The sequence below is a fragment of the Apium graveolens genome, chromosome 1 (genome assembly GCF_009905375.1).
Source record: "Apium graveolens cultivar Ventura chromosome 1, ASM990537v1, whole genome shotgun sequence".
NCBI classification, from domain to species: Eukaryota; Viridiplantae; Streptophyta; class Magnoliopsida; order Apiales; family Apiaceae; genus Apium; species Apium graveolens.
In genome coordinates, this window is record NC_133647.1 from 170,755,477 (window position 1) to 170,771,699 (window position 16,223).

General features: G+C 38.8%; 2 protein-coding genes across 2 annotated transcripts; both read right to left on the reverse strand.

The window, feature by feature from the left end:
* Positions 1-1,024: 1,024 nt before the first annotated feature.
* Positions 1,025-1,408, reverse strand: LOC141711414 (uncharacterized). Its single transcript, XM_074513852.1, has one exon. The coding sequence runs from the start codon at positions 1,406-1,408 to the stop codon at positions 1,025-1,027; it is 384 nt and encodes a 127-aa protein (XP_074369953.1).
* Positions 1,409-9,029: 7,621 nt separating this feature from the next.
* On the reverse strand, positions 9,030-9,800 carry LOC141711425 (secreted RxLR effector protein 161-like). Its single transcript, XM_074513862.1, has one exon. It carries the CDS (start codon positions 9,798-9,800, stop codon positions 9,030-9,032), a length of 771 nt encoding a protein of 256 aa, XP_074369963.1.
* Between the last annotated feature and the right edge of the window lie 6,423 nt (positions 9,801-16,223).

Here is a 16,223-nt window from a genome sequence, read left to right on the forward strand (position 1 = left end):
AAATTGAACAGTCAATTGTTGTCTCCCTTTTCTTGTCATAGCTTTTCGAAGGGCTGTGTTTCTGCCGGATTTCTCCGCCGCTGGTTCGCCGTTGTTCCGCTCATCCGTGATTTGTGACGTGCTTTTCTTCGGTTTCTTTTCTCGATTTCTCGAACCTTTTCTTCATTTTCATGTATTCATCAATTTGGTTTTTTCTTCGCTAATTGGTAGTGTAAATAATTATTTTTGTTGTGCTTTGTCCTTGATATGGCCTTTTGGTTGCTTTGTGTGTTCAGATCTGTGTGTTTTCTGTTGTTTTTGTTTTATTTTTGCGCAAAAATCGTGTTTTTGGGTTCGGTTTTTCTGGGTTTTTGGGCTTGTTCTTGGCGTTCTTGGTTTGAATATGTGTATGTATATGCAAAAAGTCTATATCTTGCTTTTTGATTCCCAACTTGGCTGTTTGTGGGTTTGGGTTTTAGTTTGGATCCGGGTAGGGGGTGCAAGACCCGGATCCATGGTAGCTGGTTTGGCAGGAGTGTGAATAGGGGCTTTCAATTTGTTTGGCTGCTTTGGATCCGGATCTGGGCACTTGCCATCAGGATCCGGGTCCATGGTTGTTTAGTTTTTTGGCTTGTAGTTAACATGATCCGGATCGTTGATGTTTTTCCGGGTTGGACTTGCATTGGTGGTCCGGATCATCAGGTTATGGTAAAACTAACATAACGTACTTGATCCGGATCAACTGCGTTATCCGGGTTGTTTTTGCTTTTAAATTTGTTTTCAATCCGGGTATGATACCATATCCGGATTGATGATTGCTCTATGTACTTAGAAATTTTCTAAGCAAATAGTGGTTGCTTTTATTTTTTGCTTCCAACCCGGTTATAAGACTATATCCGGATTATTTCTTTCTTTACTAGTAATTTAAAAGTAATAACTTTCTAAGAAAGGAAAATTCTGTTCATTGACTTGAAATTTTCTTCATACAAAATATAGGATCATAGATTGGTTACTTGCCATAAGCTACAAGTTTTGGTTGCTTCTTCTACTGGTAAAATTTTCTGAGCCTGAGTCCATGCCAAGTGTTTGGGATCTCGGATTCATCCATATTCATGAGCTTGTATGTGTCTGGCCTTAGAACTTCCTTGACTTTATATGGGCCTTCCCACATTTGCATTAGCTTCCCAGTGTTGGTGGGATCTGAAGCTTCCGTGTCTCGAAGAACCAAGTCTCCAACTTGGAAATTTTTGACCCGGGACTTCTTGCTGAAGTGCTCTTTAGTTTTTTCCTTGTACTTCTCCATCCTTGCAACAGCCTGGTCTCTTACTTCATCAATTAGCTCAATATTTGTTCTGAGTCCCTCCTCATTTTCTATTTCGTCAAAGTTTATTGCTCGGTGGGATGGGGATCCTACTTCAATTGGTAGCATCGCTTCTGTTCCGTAGGCCAGTTTGTTGGGTGTTTCTCATGTGCTTGTCCGGGGGCTGGTCCTATAGGCCCACAGGACATTAGGAAATTCTTCTGGCCATCTGGTTTTGCTTTCCCTGAGCCTTTTCTCGATCCCCCGCAGAAGGATCCGGTTGGTTACTTCTACTTGGCCATTCCCTTGAGGGTAGGCTACAGATGATTTCCTGTGCAGGATACCCCGCTCTTGAAGGTAGGATTCGAGTTCTGATCCAACGAACTGTGGCCCATTATCTGAGACCAGTACTCTCGGGATCCCTAACCTCATCAAAATGTTGTCCGTGAATTTGATGCAGTCTTGCTGGTTTACTGTTCTCATGGCCTTTGTATCTACCCATTTGGTCATGTAATCGATGGATACCAGTAAGTACCTAAGGTCTCCTTTGGTCCTGGGGAAGGGTCCCATGATATCAATGCCCCATACATCAAAGGGGATTGGTGACAAGACTGAAGAGGGTAGGACTGGGCTCATCCGGGTGACATTGTTGAAGATTTGGCATTCTTTGCAATTTTTTCACAAAATCTATTGCATCCTGGTGAATAGTTGGCCAGTAGTACCCTTGTCTTATGATCTTGTTAGTTAGGGCCTTTGCGGACATATGAATCCCGCATATTCCTTCATGAACTTTCATCAGGCAATACTATGCCTCCCCTGGGCCAATGCACTTTAGGATTGGAGATGAGAAGGTCCGGCGATAAAGTATCCCCTCTTCAATAAAATTTTTTGATGCCTTGGCTTTTAACCTTTGAGCCTTCCCTTTATCTTCCGGGAGCTCTCCCTTCTCCAAGTAGTTGATAAGTGGAGTCATCCAATTCGGGCTGTTGCCTATTTCCATGACCTCTTCAGATTCTAAGCTTGGTCTCTGTAACTCTTCGAAGTAGACGGAGCAATCTAGGTCTGATGAGTTTTGAACAAGTTTAGATAATGTGTCAGCCTCTGAATTCTCCTCTCTGCAGATTTGAATGACTTGTGTTTTTGGTATCAAGGCGAGGTAGCTTTGGACCAGAGCTTGGTACTTGGATAAAACTGGATCCTTGGCTATGTACTCGCCGTTTGTTTGCTTTACCACGATCTGCGAGTCGCTGTAGATTTTGAGATCCTGGATCCTTAGGGTTTTTGCTAGCTTCAATCCTGCTATCAGGGCCTCATATTTCGCTTGGTTGTTTGTTGCTGAAAATCCAAAGGAGATTGCTGTTTGAATTGTGAATCCTTCTTGGCTCTTTAGGATGAGGTCGGTTCCTGATCTTTCATTTGTTGAGGAACCATCAACTTTGAGATCTCAGGCTCCTATGTCTTGATCAATATTTCTCTCTTGGTCAATGCTTATGGGCACAGGCTCTTCTTCCAGAAAGTTGTATTCTATGATGAAATCAGCTAGAGCCTAGGCTTTGATTGATGTTCTTGGAATGAAACTCAAATTGAATTGACTTAGCTCAACCGCCCAATTTACCAACCTTCCTGAGATATTTGGCTTGTGTATTATCTTCCTTAAGGGTTGGTTAGTTACCACCCGTATCTCCCTTTCCTGGAAGTAATGCCTGAGCTTCCTTGATGTTCTGACCAAGGCAAAAACAAACTTTTCTAGCCTTGGATATCGGGTCTCCGCATCTTTTAGCACTTGGCTCACATAATAAACTGGTTGTTGTTTACCATTCTCCTCCCTGATCAGGGCTGCTCCAACTACCAGGGCCCCTGCTGATAGGTAAAGGGATAGGGCTCCCTGGGTTGGGCTTTGGTTAACACAGGTGGTTGAGAAAGGTACCTTTTAATTTCTTCAAATGCGCTTTGGCATTCCAGGCTCCAATTAACTTCTTTCTTGTTGGTTTCTCCTTTTAACAGGTCAAAGAACGGTAGGCATCTCTCAGCTAGCTTTGAGATAAAACTTTTGAGTGCTGTCAATGACCCTGCTAGCTTCTGCACATCTTTTTGTGTTCTGAGAGGTTTCATCTCCTGGATTGCCTTTATCTTTTCTGGGTTTGCTTCAATTCCCTGGTTGCTTATCATGAATACAAGAAATTTTCCTGCCCCTACTCCGAATGTGCATTTTTCTGGGTTGAGCCTGAGTGAGTATTTTCTCAAGTTGTCAAAGCATTCTCTTAAGTCTCCTATGTGACCAGGGATGCTTGTTGATTTTGCAATCATGTCGTCAACATAGGATTCCAGGTTCCTTCCAATCTGGTCTTTGAAGATTTTATTCATTGCTCTCTGGTAGGTTGTTCCCGCATTAGTTAATCCGAAAGGCAGCATTACATAGGCATAGACCACCCTGTGGGTAATGAAGGCTGTCTTTAGGATATCCTTGGGATTCATCTTGATCTGGTTGTATCCCGAATAGGCGTCCATGAAACTCAGCATGACGTGCCCGGATGTTGTGTTAATCAATTGATCAATATTTGGCAAGGGGTAAGGATCTTTGGGGCATGCACTATTTAAGTCTGTGTAGTCAATGCACATTCTCCATTTCCCGTTTGTCCTTTTTACCATTACGACGTTTGCCAACCATTCCGGGTACTTGACTTCGCATATGATCCCAGCTTTGAGTAGTTTCTCAATTTCTTCATCTATTGCTTTATACCTTTCTGGGGAAAAATTTCTTCTCTTTTGCTTAACTGGCCTCCTCTCAGGGTTGACGTCCAAGCTATGCATTGCTATGGATTCATCCAACGTGGGCATGCCTCTCGAGCTCCAGGCAAATACATCAGAGTACCCCCGGAGTAATGATACCAGTTCTTCTTTGAAGGTAGTCTCGAGTCCGGATCCTATTTTTACTTTCTTGGAAGGATCACTTGTACTGATCATAATTGTTTTTATTTCTACAACGACCTCAATCTTGGCGTGATCCATATTTGATACCAACTGCGGGATCCAGGCGTCTGCATTCTTCTTCATATAGATCTGATCCTGGGCTGTCATCTCTTTTTTGTTGCTTTCCCCTACTTCACTTGTTTCAGGGTTGGTTGCTTGCACTGTAGGATTGGGCTGGCCAAGGCCTAGGCTCAATTGAATCTCTACTGTGACTTGGTTGCTTTTTTGCTCTTTTGAGCTTAGTTTGGTTGCTTTTGGATCTGGGAGGGATTCTATAATCTGGACTTCTTTTCTCGCATCATCCCTTGAGTGGGGGCGATGTTTCTTTATACTTTGCTGTTTTTGAAGTACTACGGCCTTCCTCTTGTTGTCTTGATGAGTTTCAGCCATTACCAGAGCTTGGCTATAACATCTTTCAGCGATCTCATAATCTCCCTTGACTTCTCCTACCCCGGTCGGGGTTGGGAATTTTATTTTCAATGTGATATGAAGGTGATTGCTTGGATCCTTGTCAGGGCTGAGCGCCCGATTATGCCGTTGTAGGATGAGGTAGTGTTGATCACGTAGAATTTTATCACATGGTTGACTTGGTTCGGGGCTGATCCAAATATCACTGACAAGTATAAGGTTCCCTGGATCGGGACCAAGTTGTTCCCGAACCCATAGAAAGGGTCCTTTCGACATTCATTGGAGCGTACGCTCCCAAGCTTCATCCGGTCCACGGTATGCTTGAAAAGTATGTTTACTGAAGATCCATTGTCTATTAACATCCTTCTTACTTCATTATTAAAGCTGTCAAGTGTCACTACCAAAGCTTCATTGTGGTTCAGGTTGACCCCTTCATAATCCTTGCTGCTGAACGTTATCACCATCTCCGGGTAGGATTGGATGGAGAATACTTCATCTCCTGAGCCCGGGCTCCTAGGGGGAGAGTGTGACCCTCCTAGGACCACATTCACTACATTCATTCCTTTTCTTTGCCTTTCTTCTTTCTGATTTGTCTCCCGGGAGATGTACTGATTCAGGTTTCCCTTCTTAACTTGATCTTTAATGAATTATTTGAGGGAAATACAATTTTCAGTTTTGTGTCCATGGGTTTCATGATAGTCGCACTGCCTGTTGAAAGGCCTGCTCTCCGGGGGAGTCTGCATGGGCTTCAGAGGATAATAGAATGGCTTTCCCTTGATCTCCTTCAATATTTCTTCCCGGGTCATGTTCAGTGGTGTCCAGTCTGGCTCTTGCCTAGGCTCTCTGGCTTGCCTAGGTGGACCGGGATCGCTTTTAGATTCCGTCTTAGGACCCAGTCTTTGAAATATTGGAGTGTTTTGCACAATATTTGTCTGCTGGGTTTGGTGGCTTTGTTTGAACTTCTTCTCCTGATGGTAACCCCTTTTCGGTCGGTCATCAGAAGTTTTATTCCTGGATCCTCTATTCCAAGTCATTCTCATCGCCTGTAGAATGTCTGTTTCCTTTATGAACTAGGCTGCCATAGAGTAGGTGGCGGCCAGGCTTTGTGGCTCTTTGTTTATCAACTCTACAATGTACCTCTCATTGTGTTCTGGATCCAGGTTCCTCCGGAATATGCTTAGAGCCTCCCTCTCATCAAGATTCGAGACTTTGTTGATGGCTTCCTAGAATCTCCGCATATAAGTTAAAAGTGCTTCGTTATCATAATGGCGGATTATTTCCAGGTGACACATGTGTATTTCATGTGTCTTATTGGCTCTGAATCTTCTAAGGAAGCCCCCATGAACTCCTTCTAGGAGTGAATGCTTCGTGATGGGATCCTGCTGAACCATCTTTGAGCCCCCCTTTGAGGGTCGAGGCGAAGAATCTGGACTTGGTTAGATCGTTGTAGTAATATATCTGAGCTATTTGTTCGAAGTAATTGAGGTGCTCTTCCGGATCCCCCAATCCATCAAAAGAGTCAAAGTTGTAATGTTTGAGATTTTTCTGTCGGGGGATGGCTTCTAGGGTGTGAGGGTCTCCCCAATTTCCAATCCAGAATCTTTTTCCATTTTTCTCTGGAGCTCATAAATCATGTCTTTCAGGTCTTCTGCCCCTCCTCTTCGTCGTCAGAAATGACCTCGGGGGTAGGGTCCCTCTTTTGTTTTAGTCAGGAGCCTCTCCTCTTCCAGCTGCATTCTTTTCTGAATCTTTAGCTCAAGCTTTGCCTCTTCTTCTCTTTTTATCTGTTCTCTCATTTCTTCCAACTTTTTCTTTCTTGTTGCTTCTGTCTCCTTCTTACTAGGCTCTTTTTGATTCTTTTGTGCCTTAGTTCCGATTCGGTCGAAGACAGATCTCCTAGATTGTTGAGAATCCCCGGACTCTTCTTGCTCCTCATCTTGCTCATATTCTATCTGAGCCCGGGCTTGTTCATCTCTGTAGAGTCTGATTGCTTCAGCCAGTTCATGGCTTGTTAAGTTGGCCATATGCTCCTCTGTAACTGGAACATTGGTGTACTTATACTGATTGAGCTCTATGACATTTCTGGCATCCCGGGGTGTTACTACCCTTTCCAAGACCGAGGTGTGTTGCGTCAATGGTTGCTCCTGGAGGGTCTCTCAGTCTCCCCCAGGTTCGTGAGCCTGAGAGTGGTCCTGATCCTGGACCTGGGTACTGGTGGAAGGCCTACCAACCGTACTTTTTCCTGCTCTTGCCATTACTACAATTGTATAAATAACTGACCAAGATTTGAGGCTAAAAATATGGATCTAAGTTTGCTTTTTTGAAGATTACAAAAAATTTCCAGAATAATACCAAACAAACTTTCTGGGTTTTGCTAACAATGCTACTGAACAAAAACAGCAGGCTCTAGAATACAAGGACAATATGCAAACTAAAACAGATCTGCGTTTTAAAAACTATCAAAACTATAAAACCCCAGGCTTTAAGACTATCAAGATTATCAAGCCCCAAATAATCAAAACTAACAAACAAGGACGGGCTCACACAAACGTGGCCTAACGTAATGAGCTCACACAAACGTGGCTAAAATGAACAACATTCATATTCAAGAGAGGGTATGGTTGTTTGTGTTCTTATAGGCTTAAGATGTGGACTCTCTTAAGAGTTTGCCGATGAAGGTGAATCCAGGGGCACCGAGGCCCAAAGATGGAACGCCCCTCCTTCTAGCGCCAAATGATAACTCCGGTGAGCGGGGCAGCTCCGTTCGACGCCGTTTCTGGACCTTCTGGGTGTTAATGAGGTGTAGCTGTTGATTAGGTATCTGCAAAACAACACTGGAAGGGGGTTTGGCTCCCACGGCGCCTTCGGTGTAAGAATAAGAATAGGGTTTTGAAGAAGATGAAGATGTATGTATGTAATAGAAAGGTTGTTGTGTGTGTATATGGATGTGAGAGGGTGAGTGTGCAAAAGTGTGAATGTTTTTCTAACCCATAAACCCTTCATCTTTGGGGGTATATATAGCCCAAAGGTAGGGTTCAGGGGTTGTTATCTCTAGATCAGGATCGTTGGTTCTTGGGGGCGGAGGACGCCTGGCTTGGGTGGATTGCCTACATGTGTCCAGGGGAGGACCACCTCCAGGGTATCCTAACGGCCTTCTGACACGTGCAGTGTTTGTCTGATATGTTGGTTGTTGATAGTTGTCACCGTCACATGCCCACGTACCCTTCCTTGGCGGGTTGTGGAGTGTGCATGTGCTAGCCGGGAGCCCCTCATGGTGATCTTGGTCCCGGTCCGGATCCAGGTAGGCAGACGATCCAGGTCATGGGCTTGATCCTGGTAGGCAGGTGATCCACGTCATAGGCTGGACCCTGGTAAGCAGGTGATCCAGGTCATGGGCTGGATCCTGGTAGGCAGGTGATCCAGGTCCCGGGTTGGATCAGGGTTGAGAGATGACCCGGGTCATGGATTGGCCCCGGACCTGGTCTCTCCACTTGATCATTCTGGGTGAGGGGGTCTAGGTCTACCGATTGAGTCTGATATCCTTTAAATCCAGGTTAAATCCTAGCCAGGTTGCTTATACCCTATCATTATGTATTAATGATTTTTAATTAAGAATTTTATACGGTTAGATATGTTTTAATTAATTACCGGTGATTGAGTAAGAAACCATGAAAAAGTTTTAAATTTAGCACTATTGAACATTATTATCACGTAACATATTAACTAAAATACATTTAAAAATTCTCATTTTTCAGTTTGCTTTGCTCCTCTCTTCGATCTCTTTCCAATGCAACTCGGACATTGTTTTCTTTCTAGTTTCGCCTGCAATACAAAATAAAAACGTATCACCTGCAGTAAAATCTCGATAAATTAATATTTTTGGGATCCTGAAAAATTATTAATTAATCAAAATATAAATATATTGAAAATTAATAATTTATTGTTATAAAATACTGGTTATAGTAATAAAAGAGCTGCTAAATAACTACTATATTTAACCGGAGAGAGAGCAATATGAAAAGCAGAAGAAGCAGAGAAAGAATCGCTATGTGCATTTTTCATTCACTGATTCAAGCTATATTTATAGCAAGTGAAAGGAGACATGCAATTAATACAAATTGTAAAAATTCTACACCTAAGTTTAGCCCTGCTATTACATATTTGACCATGTGACAATCAATTCACAACACTCCCCTTTGATTGTCATTGTGGTATGGATCATAGACTGCCTCGTTAAAAACTTGTCAAAGAAAAACCCAGTGGGATAAAAACTTTAACGAAGGAAAAAGAGTACAATCTCCCCTTGGAAAAACTAATCATTCGCTGAATTTTGTTGAAACAAATTCTTGAGTCGGCGCATTCCAATGTTATGTCATAACTTCCCAAATGTTGAATTCGGTAATGATTTCGTGAATAAATCAGCAAGGTTGTCACATGACCGACTTTGTTGTATATCAATTTCACCATTCTTTTGAAGCTCATGAGTATAGAAGAATTTTGGTGAAATGTGTTTCGTCCTGTCCCCTTTGATATATCCTTCCTTGAGTTGATCAATGCATGCAGTGTTGTCCTCAAACATGACAGTAGGACTTCTTGTGATGTCTGGCAATCCACATGATTCTTGAATATTCTTGATGATAGACCGCAACCAAATACATTCTCTACTGGCTTCATGAATTGCAATGAGTTCTGAGTGATTTGTTGAGGTTGCTACTGTAGTTTGCTTCGTGGATTTCCAGGAAATGGCTGCATCGCAATATGTAAATACATATCCAGTTTGTGATTTGCCAAAATGAGGATCTGACAAGTATCCAGTGTCTGCATATTCGATCAACTGAGATGTTGAGTTTTTAGGGAAAAATAATCCAAAGTCTGTTGTTCCCCGAAGATAACGGAATATATGTTTAATCTCATTCCAATGTCTGTCCATTGTAGCAGAGCTAAATCTAGCCAATAAATTCACAGCAAATGCAATATCTGGCCTTGTATTATTTGCAAGATACATAAGTGCACCAATTGCACCTAGATATGGGATTTCAGGACCAAGAACTTCTTCATCATCTTCTCGTGGTCGAAATGGATCTTTATCAGGCTCTAAAGATCTAACCACCATTGGAGTAGTCAATGGATGAGATTTATCCATGTAAAATCTGTTTAAAACCTTTTCTGTATATGTAGATTGGTGGAGGAAAATTCCCGATGACAAGTGCTCGACTTGTATACCAAGACAATATTTTGTCCTTTCAAGATCTTTCATTTCAAACTCTGTCTTTAGGTATATGACTGCTTCATCAACCTCTGTAGCTGTTCCTACAAGGTTTAAATCATCCACATATACAGCAATAATCACAAAACCAGATTGTGATTTTTTGATAAAAACACATGGAGAAATTTGGTTACTAATATACCCATTCTTTTGTAAATAACAACTAAGTCTGTTATACCACATACGACCAGATTATTTAAGTCCATACAATGATCGCTGAAGTTTAATGGAGTATTTATGACGAGGTTTCTTGAACTCATCCATTTTTAACCCTTCTGGGATTTTCATAAAAATTTCACTATCAAGTGAACCATACAGGTATGCAGTAACGACGTCCATAAGGCGTGTTTCCAATTTTTCTTTAGATGCCATACCTAATATAAAACGAAAAGTAATTCCATCCATCACTGGCGAGTATGTCTCTTGATAATCAATGCCAGACCTTTGAGAAAACCCTTGTGCTACAAGTCGGGCTTTATATATGATAATTTCATTCTTTTCATTTCGTTTTCTTATGAATACCCATTTATTTCCAACAGGGCTCACACTGATTGGTGTTTGGACAATAGGTCCAAATACTTCTCTTTTATGCAATGAATTTAATTCTGTTTGGATTGCGTCTTTCCATTTTGGCCAGTCTTTTCTTCGACGGCATTCATCTATACTTTGTGGTTCAGGATCAGAATTTATGTCTACATCCAATGCTGCAGAATACACAAATACATCATCGATTATGGCTTTACTTCGATCCCATAATTTCATATCATGCACATAATTTATTGAAATTTCATGATTGTTTAATCCCGTATCTTCGGGGACTGGAATCTCTTCAGGAGATAATACCACTTTAGGGGTATTTGCTTCTTCTGGAGCATGTGCCACTTCAGGGGCAATTTTCTTTATTTTTCTTTTTCGTGGTGCAACATCTTTTGCACCGACCGGTCTACCACGCTTCAGGCGTGGCTTTGATTCTGTAACCAATTCTTTTGTATTTGATTTTTGAATTGGTATATCTATTCTAGCTGGAGTATTTACTGCAGGTATTTGAGATTTAGTTATATTTCTAGAATCGTTAAATGCGTCAGGCATTTGGTTTGCGATATTTTGCATATGAATAATTCTTTTAACTTCAAGTTCGCATTGACCGGTATGTGGATCTAGAAAATATAATCCCGATGCATTCCATGTTATGTCAGGATTAACCTTGTTTGAATGTTTATCTCCCCCTAAAGGAGGAAACATAGACTCGTCAAAATGACAATCTGCATATCTTGCGGTAAATAAGTCTCTAGTTAGAGGCTCCAGATATCTAATCATAGATGTGGAATCAAAACCAATGTAGATACCTATTCTTCTTTGAGCTCCCATCTTCGATCTTTGTGGTGGAGCAATCGGCACATATACAGCACTTCCGAAAATTTTGAAGTGAGAAATATTAGGAACTTGACCAAGTACCAGTTGTAGCGGAGAATGTTGGTTGTAGGAAGTTGGTCTAATCCTAATAATATTAGCAGCATGAAGTATTGCGTGACCCCAAATAGATGTAGGTAATTTTGCTTTCAACAACAGCGGTCTTGCAATAAGTTGGAGTCTTTTGATAAAGGACTCGGCTAACCCATTTTGTGTATGTACATGAGGAACTGGGTGTTCAACTGAGATTCCTACAGACATGTAATAGTCGACAAAAGTTGCAGATGTGAATTCGCTGGCATTATCTAAACGGATTGACTTAATACAATGATCTGGGAATTGAGCTCGTAATTTGATTATTTGGGCAAGTAGTTTTGCAAAAGCATCATTACGAGTTGAGAGAAGACAAACATGAGACCATCTAGTTGAGGCATCGATTAATACCATGAAGTACCTAAATGGGCCTGATGATGGGTGTATAGGTCCACATATGTCCCCTTGGATCCTTTCTTAAAAAAATGGGTTTTCAAGCTGAACTTTAGTAGGGGATGATCGAGTAATCAATTTTCCTAATGAACATGCTGAACATGGAAGGTCATTGTTGGAAAGAACTTTAAAATCTTTAAGAGGATGACCAGTAGAATTCTCTATAATACGACACATCATAGAGATGCCAGGATGCCCTAATCTTTCATGCCAAAGTGTAAAAGATTTTGGATCTACGAGTTTGGAAGCAACGATATTGTGTGACTCAATAGTTCTAATTTTCATTTTATATAATCCTGAGGAAAGTGAGTGAAACTTTTCTAAGATTTTCTTGTTGCTAGGATTAGCGGAAGTAATAAGAAGATATTCTTTATCAGCCTCAGAGGTAGTTTCGATGTGAAAATTGTTGAGTCGGATATCTTTAAAACTAAGAAGATTTCTAGTAGACTTACTAGAATATAATGCATTTGAAATGTGTATGTGGGTACCGTTAGGTAGGACGAAACAAGCTTTTCCAAAACCTTTGATTATATTAGATACGCCGAAAATCGTTCCGACTTGAGCTTTGGTTTTGGTTATTTGGGTAAAATACTTTTGATTCTGTAGAATCGTATGAGTTGTACCACAATCAACAATGCATATATCTTCAGAATCCATTCTGTATATAATTAAGAAACCAAATTTATTTGATAAGAACATAACACACTACATGGTTCAAACAAAATAAAGCACACAATACACACTACTATAATAATTATATGAAACTAATCTTCAGCCTCCCATATGGGAGTTTCGTTAGGTTCATTCGGACCATTAATGCTTATTCCTCCAGTTGTGATTCTCGGGAAATCATCTATGTTATTGTTGGCGAAATTTGTTTCTACCATTTTCTCTTTTGATTTTTGAGAAGATTGGTATAACTTAACAAGATGATCTGGGGTATGACAATTACGTATCCAGTGCCCATTCATGCCGCACCTATAGCAAACATTTTCAGTTTTTCCTCCTCGTGGTGCCTTTCTTTTACTCTGTGATTCAGATTGCCACTTCCGGTGACCAGAGTTGTTATATGGACGAAAATGCCCGTGGCTCCGACCTCGTCCACGGTACCGCCCTTGGCCCAGTCCACCTCTATACCCTTTTCCACGTACATTCTGCTGGAATGATATGTTATTTACTTAAGGTAATGGGGCAGATCCTGTTGGACGGGATTGATGATTCTTAATCACCAATTCATGATTTTGTTCAGCAACGAGGAGAGTTGATAGAAGATCCCCGAACTTAGTAAATTTGCGCTCCCTGTACATCTCTGCTAAGTTGATATTGTTGGGGTGAAAAGTTGATAGTGTTTTATCGATTTTTCTTTTTTTCGTAACTTTCTCACCACACATAATAAGCCTAGAACTTATTTTGAACAAAGCAGAGCTATATGCTCGGACACTCTTAAAATCCTGAAGTCTTAAATTAGCCTAATCATTTTCAGTTGCAGGTAGATAAACTAGTTTCTGGTGATCGAACCTATCCTTTAGATTTTCCCATAAAATAAAGGGATCCTCGACTTCTAAGTACTCAGATTTTAAATCTTCATGCATGTGGTGTCGGAGAAAAATTATAGAGGTAAAGTTTTCTTCGGCTGTGGATTTATTTTCTGCCTTTATTGTATCGCTTAATTTCTTTGAACCCAAGTGCAACTTTACATCTTGTACCCATGATAAATAATTATCGCCAGAAATGTCCAAGGCAACAAACGACAAGCTTGTAATATTTGTCATACTAAATCTGAATTAACACGAAAAATTATCAAATTTTAATTCATCAATGTAAATATTACATAAAATCCTAGTTAATCGGGTGCGTTAATAAATACGCAATAATCAATGTATATATCATTATTATCATTGATATTATAAATAAATCTATATATAAAATGACAAATGGATTTTCACCCGCCATACGGACGTCTGCGTATGCAGATTATCTCCGACCAATAATGAATTAAAATGGGCAATCCTGCATAAGTTAGTTAGGGGCAAAAAGTTATTATCCGATAGTTATGCAATTTATAAATTAAGGTTCCCACTATACTTCGGTATTACCCAAAATTAAATGGTACCGTAAAATAATTTTAATAGACGGTGCTCCGACCATATATATTTAAATTATTAGTAGAGGGTATAACCACGTCTACTTCGGTCATAGATATATATAAAAATTATATGTAGAGGGTGTAACCACGTCTACTCATATATATGCATATTTTAAATTAAAATTATACCTTCTCAGTTTCGACAGGGCTTCGTGCTGATAACGTGTTATAAAATAATGGTTATAGTAATAAAAGAGCTGCTAAATAACTAATATATTTAACCAGAGAGAGAGCAATATGAGAAGCAGAAGAAGCAGAGAAAGAATCGCTAGGTGCATTTTTCATTCACTGATTCAAGCTATATTTATAGCAAGTGAAAGGAGACATGCAATTAATACAAATTGTAAAAATTCTACACCTAAGTTTAGCCCTACTATTACATATTTGACCATGTGACAATCAATTCACAACATTTATTAATTTATCGATATATATTATTTAAAATTTTATAACATATACGATTCTCAGAATAATAATATTTTCATCTATTGAATACTTAAAATAATATTAAAAAATATTTATGAATTTAAGTAAATTGAAAGGATTCACTTATTTAATTAGATTACCTAATGTTATGAAGTTCTCAGAATGGTTCAAGTCGGGGTCCTATATTTTCTAGACCAACCTTGATTTTATTTATCACAACAATAAAAGGGACCTTATTTAACTAAGTACACAGTTGGAGTCACTCTCACGGAAAGATGTCCTTAAAGCAACAATTACATTACATAATTTCCTCTTTTAATATGAATATAGTACGCCAGAACTACATAATGCATTAAGAAATATTTCAAGAATAAGTATAAGGCGACGTCAATTTTAAAAAGAAGCATGTTACAATTGAGTCTTACTATAAAAGTGTATTTTAGAAATCTATAATTTTGTGCAATTATTAATTTATATATTATATGGGACTTATATGCATTAATAAAAAAAAATTATCTTATAAATTTAGCGAATTATTAATTTTAGCATAAAGGGCCCGGCTCGGGATTACAAGAAATTATTAATTTAAGGAGGTTATTAATTTATCGAGTATTAATTTATCGAGGTTTTACTGCATCTGTTATATACTACTCCCTCCGTCCCTAAAAACGTTTCCTATTTGTGTTGGACATGTTTGCCAATGCACACTTTTGATTTTTAATATCTTTAATTTCGTATTGTTAATATCTTTAATTTCATATTAGTATTAAATATAAAATTTCATTGTATTAAAGTACTCATAAATACGAATTCAACAAAATCACTCATCATTATATTTGATCTTATAGAGTAGAAGTAAATTAATAATCAATCGTCTAGCATGAATAGTGTCATAAGTCAAAATAGGAAACGTATAACAGAACGCAGGGAGTAATAGTCTAAATAATATAGTACAAAAACCCTGAATTTTATTCACTAATCCCATGAAGTAGGTTAATTAGTATAACTTGAACTAAAAAAAGAAGTAAAGAATACGTAGGTTAATTAGTATAACTTAAACCAAAAAAAGAAGTAACAGAATATATCAAGATGATTTATATGTCTGTGGCCTGTGCATTTAATATGTATATATACGTGTATGTAAATGGAAGAGCGATACCATTGCTATGTCGAGGAGGACAAATGGACAATACATAGGACAACCCCGTTGACAGTTTCTCAGACAGATTTTGCTTATATAACCAAACATTTCTCGGCACTCTGTGTAGCAGCTAACACAACATTCAGGAATTCCTCGTCTCTTAACCTCATTCTTACAGTTACATGTTACAAGCATGAGTGATATTATCCCGAAAACAACAAATTTGATTAAATATTTTCTTTCCATATCGGTGAAATGCTTTTACTATTATCAAAAAAGTGCATGACTGGCTTCACATTTTCAGATTTATATACGTTAGAGTTTCTAATTTAGCTATAGTTAATTACTCAAAATAAACAAGCTATGTTAATCGAGTAGAGAAGCAATACAAGAAAATATCGCACAATATTAAACCAAATTAACAAAAATCATTATATTCTTCACACGATTACAACTTAAAAAAGAAAACTTTGATTGTATAATATATTTCGTACAATAGAATGATTTTCTAAATATATACTACGCCACTTAAAAACTTATTCCTATATCTATAAATAAGTCAAAAGTGAGATCTTTAAATTTTTTAGATATAATATATTAAATCTACAATGTAATTGCACTTTACATCATTTTATTACATTTTTTTTTGTAAAATATTAATTGAATACTTAAAATTGTTCACTTAAAATTT